This window comes from Crotalus tigris, unplaced genomic scaffold, assembly GCF_016545835.1.
Source record: "Crotalus tigris isolate CLP2741 ecotype Arizona unplaced genomic scaffold, ASM1654583v1 scf7180000017800.2534000, whole genome shotgun sequence".
Taxonomy (NCBI): Eukaryota; Metazoa; Chordata; class Lepidosauria; order Squamata; family Viperidae; genus Crotalus; species Crotalus tigris.
This window is the reverse complement of record NW_024096645.1, coordinates 1,463,696-1,478,762: the sequence shown is the minus strand read 5'-3', so window position 1 is coordinate 1,478,762 and position 15,067 is coordinate 1,463,696. Positions and strand designations below refer to the sequence as shown.

Sequence of the window (15,067 nt, the reverse complement as noted above, 5' to 3'; positions counted from 1 at the left end):
GTCTTGAGCAAAGTGCTAGGTTAGATATAAGTTATCTAGCAAAAGTAACTTATCACACAAGTCAGGATTTCAGCAATGAAACTGAAATTCTTAGCGATCATACTGTCTGCTTTTTCTTATTAAATTTAATAAATTATTTTGCCATGTTCTTAAAACTTTTCAAATTCAAATTTTATTTTATAAAATTTTCTTCTCACCATGAAAAGAGAGGAGGATGTGTATAGCATGTGCAGTTACTGAAAGCTACACAAAGTGAGTCCTATTTTCCAAAATGACACAAAGAAGAATCCCATCTAATGTAATTTTCTGTTGCAGGTCTGCCCTGACCGTGTGATCACCATTCTGACTTGGCAAGGCACAAACCCACAACTCCGCTCCATCTTACTGAATTCTCATACAGATGTTGTGCCCGTATTTGAGGTTAGGAGATCACACTGGGGATTCAGTAGCAACTTTAACCTTGCTGGAAAAGAGAGTTGAGGGATGATTGGGTTCCTTCCTCAAAATAAGCTAGGCAACATTATTCCAGGGGAGAAGTGGTGGGTCTTATCTTCCTCTTTGCTATTTCTTGTTTTAATTTACAGGTAGTCCTCGACTTGTGACCGTTCAAAGTTACAGTGACAGTGAAAAAAGTGACTTGTCACTGATCCTTGCACTTAAAATCATCACAATGCCTCCGTGGTCACGTAATCGTGATCCAGGCACTTTTGCAACTGGCTTGCATTTACCATAGTTGGCAGTGATCACCCTTTGCCTTCCACCACTTTACATCCAGCTTCTGACAAGCCAGGTCAGAAGCTGGGAGGTTGGCAGGAAAGATCGCAAAGTGAGATCACGTGATGTCTCAGTGACCGTGGTGATTCACTTAATAACCACAACAAAAAAACCTCATAAAATCAGGTGTGGTCATTTGATTCCTCATCGAACTACTTCACTGTTTAACAATGAATTTATGGTTCCAAGTATGGTTGTAAGTTAAGGACTACGAGCCATGGTGGCGCAGTGGTTAGAATGCAGTATTGCAGGCTAATTCTGCCGACTGCCAGGAGTTCGAGTCTCACCGGCTCAAGGTTGACTCAGCCTTCCATCCTTCCTAGGTCGGTAAAATGAGGACCCAGATTATTGGAGGCAACATGCTGACACTGTAAACTGCTTAGAGAGGGCTGTAAAATCTAAGTGCTATTGCTATTGCTACCTATATGCGAGAATCAGATTATATTGCTTTTATGAAGATGATAAAAATTCTTATGTGCACCATTAACAGCATATGAAAATTCCTTTCCTCTCTGGAAATGAAAAGATGAATTATAGGATGAATCTCATGATTTTTAAATCAAGGTAGGATCTGCATTTTATAACATTTTCAATTCTTAGATTTGTAGGAACTAAAACACTATGGGGGAAAATAAAAATCTTATTAACTAGTGGTTGTTTAATAAAGAAATTTTATTTTACTGTAGATATTTGCAGTGAAAAAGTGATTGTTTGGTATATCTATTTATAATATCGCACCAGCAGGCAACTCCTCATAATAACAGTGGAGTAAAGAGAAATCAAACAACTTGCTTATTTATTTACTTACTATCAGAGCAGGAAATTGATGCTGCTTATATAAGCACTCAAGATGGTATACAACAATAACTATATGAATAATAATTCTTAATGATTATAGGCTGTCAAATTGCAAACAAAAAGATGATGGATGCAAGGGAGGACTTTGTAAGCCAAGAGGAAATCTATATTTTCAACGACTAGAAGTATATCCCAGAATGGAAAGAATGGATAGATGTAATATAGCCTCCACTCAGTAGATTATTTTATTTCACATTGTTTACAAAGTAGTCCACACAACTGACAAACTTTATGGCATTGTATCAGTTTATATAATTATCCAAGCAACATAAATGATCTCAGCTACATAAATTTTCACTTAACAGACTAAACAGACATTCATTCTGTGAATGAAGGCAAATATACCGGTACATGTCCCAGGATAATGTTGCAGGATCCAATCTGAGCCGGTCACTGGGATCAGAGGTTCATTCTTCCAAGCTTTTGGACTCATACTGGAGCCCATCCTCAGGGAACATTCATTCCTTCCATTGGTGGGTTAAGTGTGTTTGTATAGAGACATTTCAGATTAAACTGCAAGGAATATAATAAGCAAAGAAAGTAAAAATTGGTGTATTTTCTTGGTTTCAGTGGAAAAAAGAGCACAAAGGGCTACACTTTAGTTGATCCTAATTCTTTGGCATCCTGAGTTTGTCCTCAGAAGGAGGACTGATGTTCCTCGCATCTACTCTGAAATATTCCAAAATGTTAAGACTTGAGCAAAAAGAAAAGCAATGATGACTGATAAAGTCGTTCTAGGGGTCTCCAGAATTCCTCACTGAAACATGGTATGGAATATAGTACAAACATAGGATATAAAGAGTTTGTGCTTCAGATCCTAACTGTTCAGAGGAGAATACAAACACAAAGCTTAGGGGAATGAGATAAGTGTCAGAATCCAATTATATTTCATCTTTAATTATCAAACATAGAAACTCCCAATTCTGCATTAGACAGGACTTGCAAAATTAATCCACCTGGAAGGAAGACCCTTGCCGGGGGATTTTGCAAAAATTTACCATGTCAGACAATGGAGCAAAAGAGGGGGAAAACTCCCTGGAAAGAGAGCCGCTGACCCAGTTGGAACCTTGCCAGATGTTGGGATCCGAGAGGCCAGATTCCTCAGGAGAAGAAGTGGTGGAGACACAGGACCACAAGCCTCGCTGGTCGATGGGCGTTGGAAAGAAAAGTGAGTGGGGAAAGGAATCAAGAAAGGTGACCCTGAGACGGGGGACCAAGCAACCAGAATGGAAGCAGGAGATGGAGAAATCCCTGCACGCAAGTGAAGAGGGAGGAAGCTGGGCACCGTACTCAGACTGGATCCTAGAGAAAGCTATTGACCTGATGAAGAGAACTCTCAGCTCCCTAGGAGAGGAGAATACTGAACCCTACGGCTGCCCCAGTTCCTGGAGCCGCAAAGGGAGAGACACCGAGGGGAACGTGGAACCTGCAACCCCAGGGACATCTACTGATCCAGGAGCTCCCACCCCCTACCGGACCACAGATGGCAATCTGGACGGAAGGCACTACCACCCACAACAGAGGCACCGATCCATTCCAAGACGTCCACCGTTGGAAGTGAAATTCAAAGGGGAGCCAACACGCTTGGGATTTTTCCTAACCCAAGTCCTCAGCTACATGGAGGAATATGGGCAGGATATTCCCAGCGACAAAGCCCGCATCCGGATCGTGCAATCTGCCCTGGATGGACCAGCTGCGGATTGGGTAGTGAACTTGCATGACTCCAATGCCCCAGAACTCAGTAACTTCAACCGTTTCATGTCCTCTTTGAGAAGACGATTTGAAGACCCCCTGGCTGATCGCAAAGCCCGTGAAAAAAATAACAACGATGAGGCAGGGCAAACGCCCAGTGGCTGAGTATACACAAGAATTCCGGGCCATTGCCAGCAAACTGAATTGGCCAGAAGACATCCTCCTTGGCCATTTCAAAGACGGACTAAACTATGATCTATATGATGCTTGCCTGCCCCGAGGGGACCCACATCGACTTGAGGAATGGTACGTCTTGGCAGAGGAAGCAGAGATCGACATATTGAAGAGGCACCGCCGAGGAAAACAATGGAGCCGCCCCCCGCCTGAGCTGACACACCAACCGGTGAAATCATCGGATACAGCCAAGAAGCAAATGAGATGTTTCAAGTGCGGAAGAGAAGGGCATCGAGCTGTAGAATGCCGCTCAAAGGCCCCCCAGCACAACCCAGACAGATCCCCAATCAACAAACCCGGAAAGTATTCAGCTAAGCCAAAAGAAACGGCCATGAGAATGATGGAAATTGCAGAAACCCCCACCTCTGCTCACCAAGGGGAAAGAACTCCAGCCTACACCACAGGGCCGGTGGATGCCTCAGATGACAGCTCGGAGGGCGAACCCCTGGTAAGTGGATGCATCACACCCATCTTCAAAACAGTGACTATATTAATCCCCCCCATGCCCGAAGCTGTGAAGGTGAAAGCCTTAATAGACTCTGGCTGTACCCGCTGCCTCATTAGCCCAACACTAGTGGGGAATCTGGGCATCCCATCCAGGAGACTGGAACAACCAATCTCATTTGGCCAGCTAGATGGATCCATAGCAGGGGGGGTGCCAGCTACCCTAGCCACTTTGCCAATACATCTCTCCCTGGGCAACCATGAAGAGGACTTAACGTTTGTGGTGACCCCAGGTATGGAATGCCCAATGATTCTAGGGATGGAATGGTTGAAAAAATGGAACCCCTGGGTAAATTGGAGGACGACAGAAATCAAATTCCCGAAGGGGGACCCTATGGACTTAAAACCCCAAGGGAGGCTACCAGAATCAAGAATAGAAAAAGCATCCATAGGAGAGGAAAAAAGATTAACAGAAATACCAGAGGAATATAGGGACCTTGCTGAAGTCTTCAGTGAGGAGAGGGCGAATGAGCTTCCCCCCCACCGACCCACAGACTGTACCATTGAATTCAAGCCTGGGGCAAAACTCCCGAAGCCCAGATTATACTCCATGAGCCCAAAGGAGAAGGAGGAAATGGAAAGATTTATAAAAAAAAACCTGGAGAGAGGTTTCATTGAGCCAGCCAAGCCTAAAGTGGCTGCCCCGGTCCTTTTTAGAGAGAAGAAGGATGGCTCCTTACGTTTATGCGTGGATTATAGGGCCCTGAATACAATCAGTGAAAGCAACCTATACCCGCTGCCCCTCATGAAAGACATGCTGTCACACCTATCGAAAGGGAAAATTTTTTCTAAACTAGACTTAAGGGAAGCTTACTATCGAGTAAGAATCAAGGAAGGGGACGAATGGAAGACTGCATTTAACTGCCCCATGGGGTGCTATCAATTCAAAGTCTTGCCATTTGGATTACAAGGGGGCCCTGCAGTCTTTATGCAATTAATCAATGACGTTCTAAGGGAGCACCTGTTTAAGGGGGTCCTTGTTTACTTGGACGACATTCTTATCTTTACCGAAACAAAAGAAGAACACGTCAAACTTGTCAGAGCGGTTTTAAAGAAGCTGCGAGCCGCTCACCTATATGCCAAACTCTCAAAATGCGAATTCCACCAGGAAAGGATAGACTACCTAGGCTATCGCATATCCCCACAGGGCATTGAAATGGACCCAGAGAAGGTCAGAGCAGTATTAGAATGGGCACCACCCCGCACAAGAAAGCAACTACAAAGTTTCCTGGGCTTTGCAAATTTTTACCGCCAATTCATCCCCTCATTTGCACAGATAGCCTTGCCCCTCACTAACTTACTAAAAACGAAGGGAACATCCTCAGTAAAACCTAGCCAGCCACTAAAATGGACAATGGAGTGCCAAGCAGCGTTTGAGAGACTAAAGAGACTTTTTTCTGCCGAACCAGTACTAAGGCACCCAGACATGGACAAACCCTTCATAATACAGGCAGATGCAAGTGATGTGGCAGTGGGGGCTGTGCTATTACAAGAAAATGATGATGCAGTATTGCAACCCTGTGCATATACATCTAAGAAACTCACGGAAACAGAACAGCGCTGGCCCGTATGGGAGAAGGAGGCTTATGGGATACGTTGGGCATTACTCACGTGGCGACAGTTCCTGGAAGGCAACAAAATCCCCTTCCAGGTATGGACTGATCACAAAAATTTAGAAGCCCCTGAAAACTCCAGGAAACTCAATCCCAAACAAGCCCGCTGGTCCCAGCATTTTCACCAATTCCAATTTAAGCTCAAACATTTACCAGGAAGAAAGAACTTCCTGGCAGATGCACTATCTCGCATGCCCCAATATAACAGCGCACGAACCACAGACTCTAGACCAATAATGGCAGAGTCACAACTGGCAGCGCCAGTAACCACAAGAACCCAAGCCAAAATAAAACCACAACTGGACAGCCAAACTGGGATTGAATTCAGAAAAAGTTTGGAAACAGATGATTGGTTCCAGAAAAACAAACATGTGTGCACAATGAGAGACGGATTGCCTTGGGTAGGGGAAAAGTTATATATACCAACAACTCAAAGACTAACTTTCATGCAACTTTGCCATGACACAAAATCAGCAGGGCATTTTGGATTTGTAAAAACTTTACACTTAATTAAACGGCAATTTTGGTGGCCATCAATAAAAAAGGACATAGAAAGTTATGTTGCCAGCTGCCCAACCTGTGCATCAGCAAAGAGGTTGCAAGGGAAATCGCCAGGGCTGTTACAACCAGTGGCAAGTCCCTCAGCCCCCTGGAGGGAAATAGCCATGGATTTTATAGTGGAATTGCCTGAAAGCAATGGGAATACTGTTATCTGGACAGTCACGGACCTATTTTCCAAACAGGTGCACTTTATCCCTTGCCAAAAAATTCCCACTGCAAAGGCCTTAGCAAAACTTTTTATCCAGCACATTTACAGATTGCACGGGGCACCCCAACGCATCATCTCTGATAGGGGAGTGCAATTTACGTCTACATTTTGGAAGGAATTTTTATCCCTCTTAGGGACCACTCAGGGACTGACATCTAGCCATCACCCTCAGACAGATGGACAAGCGGAACGCTGCCAGTCGGTACTTGAGCAATATTTGAGATGTTTTTTAAATTTCCAACAGAGTGATTGGACGGACTTACTTCCTTTTGCAGAAGTTGCCTACAATAATGCAGTCCACTCCAGCACAGGCTACACTCCTTTTCAAATAGCCAACGGCCAAAGTTTCAACCCTATGCCAGAGTTAACCCCAAAAGAACCAACGATCCCTTCACTGAAAGAATGGATGGAAAACCTACAAAACACCTGGCCAATAGTCAGAAAATCACTAGATGAAGCTAGGCGGGCATACAAAGCACAAGCCGATAAAAAAAGGGTTGAGCCTACACCATTCATTATAGGAGAAATGGTGTACTTATCTACAAAATACCTAAAGTCCCTACAGCCCTGTAAAAAACTTGGACCAAAATATATAGGACCTTTTCCAATTAAAAGGATCATAAATCCAGTAACAGTAGAATTAGAATTACCCAAAAACCTCAGGCAAATACACCCAATTTTTCATTGCAGCTTGCTGAAAAGAGAGCATCAGTCACCTCTACGGCCAAAAATCCCCCCCCCACCACCTCCAATCATGGTGGAGGGGGAACAACACTTCGAAATAAAAGAGATCCTTGACTCTAGGAGATATCGTGGAACAACTCAGTACCTAGTTGCCTGGAAACACCTCCCTGCCTCACAAAATGAGTGGGTCCATAAACGTCACGTCAGAGCCCCGAAGCTATTGAAGAAGTTTCACACAGAGTATCCTAACAAGCCTAACTAAATTTTTTACTTGTGTTTTCTTTCAGGTGGATCTCTCTTATTGTTAAGAGGGGCCGGATGTCAGAATCCAATTATATTTCATCTTTAATTATCAAACATAGAAACTCCCAATTCTGCCTTCTCTGGATTCTGCCATAAGAGGGAGAAAAGGGGGAGAGCAAAGGGGCTTTATGGCCCTCACTTCCTTCAGCACACTTCAAAGGACTGAATGTGTGTTTATTGTGGCCTCTAAGCTTTAACATATCAAAGAAGAGTAATTGCCTTTCATGTAGTTATCTGAAGTCTCCATCCAGACGGAAGAAGAAAGGGGATGGAATTGTGATACTTGAAACTATCACTGGAAGGGGGGTTGATTGGGTGGGACTACTGGGGAACCCCTTAAAACCTTGAATGGGAGAGCTTGAACCCCAAGTCCTGTCTAGCATGCCTGCAACCATTTTCTCTTAATAAAGGATTCCTGTTGGAAGAATTATTCCAAGAGTTCTGTCTTCTTAAGATGCAAAGTGGGGTGGGTCCTCACAATAAGAAAGAAATATCACTTCAGTGTGTAATTTTTGTTTAGCACACTGTCCTGAAATAGTTAAGCCCAACACTTTAGGCTTAACTACTGGAGGAATAAATTTAAAAAAAAAAAACCAATAATTCGAGAAAAATGACATTGCTTTCTTTCCAGCCATGAGTCTGACTCTAAAATTGTGGTCCATATGCAGTATAAGAGACTGCATATTTGTTCCAGAGAAATCTTTTGAGCTTGTATTACAATTGTACTTAGTGGTGGGATTCAGATATGTGAACAACCAGTTCTCTGTGTGGATGCCGCTTCCGGAAGTCCATTCTGGGCCTGGGCAACAAAAAATTAGCTACCGGTTCTGCTGAACTGGTGCGAACTGGCTGAATCCCACCACTGGTTGTACTACTATAGTTGAAAATTGCTACAAAACTAACTGCTCCATAGTTGCTGAGATTTTATTGCAGAATAAATAGTAGAATTGGTTAGCATAAAAACTCTGGTTTAAAAAAAGTGGTTCTGAGCGAGGAAGCTCTATGAAATGTTACTGTAAATCCAGAAACCTTCTGAAAAATTTGGAACTAGATGATGGAGAGTTCTAAATGAAGCTCCCAGCTTCAATTAAATTACCATAGAAGATTTACAGACTTACCAACTTTCGGCAATGATAAAAGGAGGCAATTAACCTAATGCCTTCATGATTATTTTGCTCCTGGTTACCTTGCAGCTTCCATGCTTTGCAAAATTTCCCAGAAAAACTACACAAACACAGAATCCAAAAAGCATGTTTCCAGGACTTCCGGTCCTGCACGGTAGAGACTGGTCATGGGCTTGCGGTCTGCCGCACCCCCACAGCTAATTTTCGTTCTGTCTGGAGACCCAGCCTAATGGGTCCAAGCTGCCCCGGAGAGGTGGCGAAGAAAGAAGGGTGCCCCGGTGACTCTGGAATGATGGAGGTCATTCCGTTCGTCTTGGGGAAAGCCTTCTAACCCAACCTACTTGCAACCGAAGTCCAAAAGAACTAACCAGCACAACAGTAAAGAGCATGCTTGAAACTGGGCGAGGAATCTGATTTTCCCTTTTCTATTCTACACTTAATTTCCTGGAAAAGATCTCCAAGAAGCAAAATACCTCCAAAAGTGAAGGAGGGGGACTTCCACCCCACCCTTATACTACCAGAAGCGGTGAATTAAAATTTCCACGGAGGATCAAAACATATGGTAGTCAAATAAATTTATAAACTTGAAAGCTAAAATTTAACTTTGGACAAGTTTAAAATTGTTGAATGGTTAAGACTCATTTTAAAACTAAATAGATGCTGACACCTAGTGGTGGTTGAAGATTATGACAGTTATGATTTCCATAGAGAACTTGCCAAAACCTGGGAAAAACTAATCTGTGTTTGTGACCTTCAAAGCTTTAATAACAAAGAACAGCTGTGACAAAAAAAGACAACAATCTGGGCTTCAGACAAAGAGAATTATAAACTTTAGAAAAAAAATCTTTTTTGAACTCTGTGGATTACAAATATCTATTTAACCGGGACTCTAAAGCTATTTGCCAATAAGAAGGAAAAGTTCAACTTTTGGCCATCATGAACCAGAGATATGTAGATAGAACACACCAAGAAAATATAAATACCTCTCAGAAGGAGATATATAGTATACTGCAATTAATTCAAATAACACTGAGTTCAAATCACAAAGAAATCCAAAATAACTTTGAAAATATAAATCAATCTATTTCTAAGTTAACTCTACAACAGAAAACTTCCAGGAAATAACAAAAAGCATGTTTCCAAAAGTCATTCTTGCTGAACTCAGAAGCAAGTTTTTCAAATGTTTCCTAGTTTCTCAAGTTAGGAAATGTGTAGGTTTATGTAGATTTGTCCCCAGTACTGTAAGATGTCACTGAAAACAGTCAGGCTTTTCCTTTAAGGTCTTAGCAGGCTGCCCTAAGGGCAAAGTCTCATTTCTGATCCATTCACATTTTTCTAATTGTTTCCTGTTCTTTCCTACAGGAATATTGGCAGTATGATCCTTTTTCGGCTTTCAAGGACTCTGAGGGAAATATCTATGGACGGGGAACTCAAGATATGAAATGTGTATCTATCCAGTACGTGAAACCCAACTTGTCCTTCTACTTATGTTCTAGAGTCTAGACCAGGGGTAGGCAACCTTGGCTCTTTTATGACTCGTGGACTTCAACTCCCAGAATTGCTGAGCCAGCCATGCTGGCTCAGGAATTCTGGGAGTTGAGGTCCACGAGTCATAAAAGAGCCAAGGTTGCCTACCCCTGGTCTAGACAGTACAAAAGACATCTATTTAATAAGGAAAGCTACTTTGGCATTTTGTCTTGCAAATGATGAAAGTGAAGGGATGTGACCAAGGGAATAGTTTGCACGAAGAGCCTTTTAGTTACGGCTGTGAAGCTGGTAGCAATCAATACATAATTAGATTTGTTAATCCTGACTGATTTGATTCTGTGTTATTATGCCATATTGTTTCATAGTGACAGCATAGATCAGGGATTGGCAATTAATTTTCCCAAGGGACCACATGGGGAAACTGGGACTGTTGACGAGGGCCAAACCAAAAGAGCTATGAAGGTATATAGGCAGAGACACACGCACATATGTAAATTGAAAAAAAGTGATCACTTTCAAAATAAAAGCAATGCACTTGTATTGCATGCATGGCTTAGGTGGCACTGGTTTACTGGGCTTCCAGTAGCCCGAGGAGGGTTGGGTTCACCCACCTGTGAGAGGGGCTGGCCTGCCAGGCTTGCCGAGGTAGTTAACTTCCCCCTCTTTGGAACGTCTGGCAGTTAAGTGCTATTTAATTTCCAATTGACCTCACATGGGCCGGACAGAGACCACCAAAGGGTCAGAAGTGGCCCAGGGCCTATAAAATACCTAGGTCTGACTTAGATAGACTTTCTCTACAATAATCTGTCTCTAATCTAGTCCTTCAGGTAATCCATAATCTCTGTAACTGAGTCCATCCACCTTGCTCTTGATTACTTTCTTCTCTTTCCTTCTATGTATCAACTGGCTGCCTATCAACATAAAACTGATCAATATCACCCCATTTGCTCAGGTTTAATGCTGTATTTAAAAGATGAGCTGCTTTGTATAAATATAATATACATTGTAATGGTTTTGTCCCTTATCTTATTTTCTTCTTTTTCTGTTTGTTTTTATTGTTATATCTTTTTACCTTCAATTCTGTTTATTAATGCAATTAAATAAAAATTGTATCTCACTAGCCAAAAAACAGCAGGCTGGAATAGGGAGATTGCTGCTGCATTCAGAAGATGCTTTGCCTTGCAAGGCACGTTTTAGAATTCAGGGAATTTTGATCCAGACTCCAGCTAAGTGTTTGCTCCTTTCCAATATCCAACAGCCATCATCAACACATACACACTCCTTTTTCTTAAAAACACTGTTTATCTTTTTAACGAGCCACTAAATAAGACATTTTTTATTTCAGATACCTAGAAGCCATACGGAGGCTGAAAGCTGAAGGAAGACATTTTTCACGAACCATTCATATGAGCTTTGTCCCAGGTGAGTTAAATAGGCACATCATATAATCATGTGTCTCTTAGTTTTTGCTCAAAATGATAGATCATAGAAGGGGGAAAAATTGCAACTCGGCACCATAGGGTTCATTCTGCTTTCATGTGCAAAGAGGTCTCCCTAATGGTCTGCTGAGGACATATTCTCACAACAGAACATCTCTTGTGTGTCCATTCAGCAGCAGCCCAAAGTCAGGCTAAGATATTCTGGCATAAAAATAATGGTATGCTGGCAGAAAATTTCCCATGTGGACATTCTAGGATATGTGGAGGAGAAACCTTTAGAGATCAACAGTCTACTAGCTTCTGTTGGCCTGCTCCAAAATTGCCCTGTCCCAACTGGCTGGTGTTTCATGTCTACTGTCATTCTTGCTCTGGTTGCCATACTGGCACACTTTTTCTGTTTTGTTATTGTTCAAACATGGGAGCATGTTTTGTGTCTTCCACAAGATAAGTGTTTCCATTGAGATGCAAAACTAAAATCTTAGTATGTGGCAGCCCCCTTGAGCCCAAGGCCTTTCCTTCATCTAGGAGCTTCTCTTCTTCCAAATCAAGAGTCACACATTGTTTTTTAAAAGTTCTGTTTACAAGAATACCCAGAAATCGATGCATATACGGCTAGGGTTTTAAAAACCATTGTGCGATTTTCAGAGCCCTGAAAATAATTAAAGAGTTGAAGCTTGTGATTCTAAGCATGCAGTGCTGGGTCAAAAGTGTGATTCAATAAAAAGGGCTTTCAGAGTTACTGAAAGCAACTCTTCCATGGAAGCATCAGAGCCAGCTGGAGCAGAGATACAAGGACAGCCACTAGCAGTTCATTTTTCCTAATAGATAATTCTGCAAGGAAGGGAAAAGGAGAAGAAGTAACTCATCCAGCCACAGCTCTGAAACCTTTTTATGCTGTCATATTTTTGACTTCAGGACAGAAGCCATTACTGTGGATATGTGGAGAAGTTCTTGTTTAGGGTTGGTGATATTATTTCCCCAGGCAAACGACATGCAAGCTAAGTAGCCTAGTAAAACTGACAGAAGCCAATAAAGTATTTAAACATTTTCAGTACGGATTTGCAATAAAATATTTTCAGTATATTGTTTTGGAAGAAACACATAGATTTCATTTCTGCAGGAAAACCTCAAAACTACATCTTTATCACTGTTGGTTAAACAATATGGGGAGATTAAGTAAAACATATAGAAGACAAGAGAATATTTGTAACTCAGGTTGAGTTTTTACAGATCACCCGCAGATCTTACAGCAAAAGGCATATTCACACAATTTTATCAAAAAGTGCCTGACCATTTAACCCACTACAATACAACCAACACAAGCTATGAAAGAGATAACGCTACCATACATCAAAAATATATCAAAAACAACCAATAGAATATTACAATGACATGCCATCACTATAGCCCACAAATCAACTAAAGCCCTCCAAAACATTGTAAGTAAATCAAAAGACCTGATAGCTCTGGAAGAAAAAACAGGAGTCATCTACAATATATAATATAAGCATTGTTCCAGCCACTGAGTAGGACAGACAGGCAGAAGACTAGCACAGTGCATCCATGAACACTAACTAGCAGTCAGAAGACATGATGAAAACTCCTTAATTTTACAACACATAGACAGAGGTAACCATAGTTTCAACTGGGAATGTGTGAGTAGCCTAGACCAAACTAAATTTAATATGCTGGAGAATTCCTGGAAGCTTAGGACTCAGGCAAATCAGCCATTAACAGCATATAGATAAAAATAGCATCTACATTTCATTCAAATAAAAAAGCTAAAAAGGAAATAAAAAGTCCAAAACCTTACCAGTAATCAATACTCAAATAAGTAGGGAATAACACCAGGATTAATAGTAGACCAACAATGAAACAGTAAATATACCAGTTAAGGAACTATCAACTTAGACAAACAACACCCTAATCAAGAAACTACCAAGAAGAAAACAATATTCCCAGCAACATCTAAAGGGCAAGCCACAATATATATTCAGAGCAAACCCCACTTCCCTCCTGAAAATGTAACCTAATTGTGTAATGAAATATCTGCAAGAAAATGACCAAGCTCAGCATCAAGGATTCCATAAAACATACATGTTCTATATCAGGACAGAAAGCTATATTTAGGATGGAAAAATATGTAAAGAATGAAAGATAAATCATTGGTCAAAATTTCATTGTAAGGTTGATTAGCTGTTTTTATTACTAATTTGTAATGTCAAGGTTAAAATTCAAAAAACCCCCACAAACTGCAGCAGTTGTTTCCTTTAATACTTCTATCAAATCATAATTTATAGCTTTAATAACTGTGTAACTATTCTATATCAAACCTCTCTGTTTAGTGTCCATGTTGCCTCTCAGCAACCAAAGAAGAACAATGACTCTTGATTTCCTGGGTGGCTGCTTGTTCCACAGATAACCCAGAAGTAGCGGCAGCTGGGTGGAATGAGAAATTTCTGATGATGGTGATGGATTTCTTTAGCCAGAGAAAGAAATTATTCACTGATTGATTTCTCGTTTTACTGCAAGATTATCTTTGGATCATATTAGATGGCATGTGGAGAAGATAATTAAATTCAGAAATAGTTAGCTGCAACACTATCGTGATGCCTTTTTAAAAAATGGTAATAATACTTTTAAAAAAAATCACACTGCCTCCAAATTTGGATTAGGACCCTAGTATTGGGGAAGAGAGATCAACCTTTTATCTTGACATGGTTTCTTTGATAATTCATTTCCTTCATCCCCTCTGTTCCTGTTATCAAGCAGCATACTACTAGGGGTGTGTACTCTACTCCAGGGCTTACAGTAACTTTGGGGAAAAATTGAAAAATGATGGAGAGGCTTTTGAGCAAATAAATCATTTGGAATCTTCTCTGTGGTTCTACTCTGTTCTTTTGTTGCATCCCAGTGAGACTACACTTGCGGTCTCAAATGTGATGTCATGTTCCATTAAACAGAGTGATTGCTTTCCTGATTAATAGCAAGAAACAATTAGTGCATTATAAATTTTGGGGCAAACACACACACAAAAACCAATGAATGGGTTTTGGAGAAAAAGCATTTTTTTTTTTTGTTCCTTGTGGGTTATGCTAGTACAAAGAGAGGAGGCCCCCTGCGTGCCAGATTGCAAAGCACAAAAGCTTTCTTGGTTCCTAGTGGGAACTTCACACTGTAATTAGCTCTTCAAATATTTCCACTCTGAAATGCTGGTTTGGAGATCAAAGCAAAAGAAGTAACTGTTTGGGCTTTCTTTTTCATGCAGATGAAGAGATTGGGGGCCACAAGGGGATGGAATTGTTTGTGAAGACTCCAGAGTTTGCAGCGCTTAATGTTGGCTTTGCCTTGGATGAAGGTGAAAATCCATAGTATGGCACTTGTGAAGCACTTTTGGAATTGAAAAATATGCTGTAACTGAAATCATTTCCCTTTTTTTCTTAATAAAATTATTCTTTGTAATAACTTAGTTTTTTTTCTCAAAGCTGTATGACTATGTAGGCTTGTTTCTCAGAAGAGAGGCCTATGCAGCCTGGGTGCAGATTCTGTACTTGCCAGTAATAATAATGTTTCCCTCCCCCCACA

At 41.2% G+C, this 15,067-nt stretch overlaps 1 protein-coding gene across 2 annotated transcripts in view; it reads left to right on the top strand.

Moving 5' to 3' along the window:
- Positions 1-15,067, top strand: part of ACY1 (aminoacylase 1) — a 32,289-nt gene that overhangs the window by 5,866 nt on the left and 11,356 nt on the right. For both annotated transcript variants that reach the window (XM_039342610.1, XM_039342611.1), the window contains exons 4-7: positions 316-420; positions 9,918-10,012; positions 11,389-11,465; positions 14,751-14,840. In XM_039342610.1, coding sequence (XP_039198544.1) covers positions 316-420; positions 9,918-10,012; positions 11,389-11,465; positions 14,751-14,840 — 367 coding nt within the window. The remainder of the gene's footprint in view (positions 1-315; positions 421-9,917; positions 10,013-11,388; positions 11,466-14,750; positions 14,841-15,067) is intronic.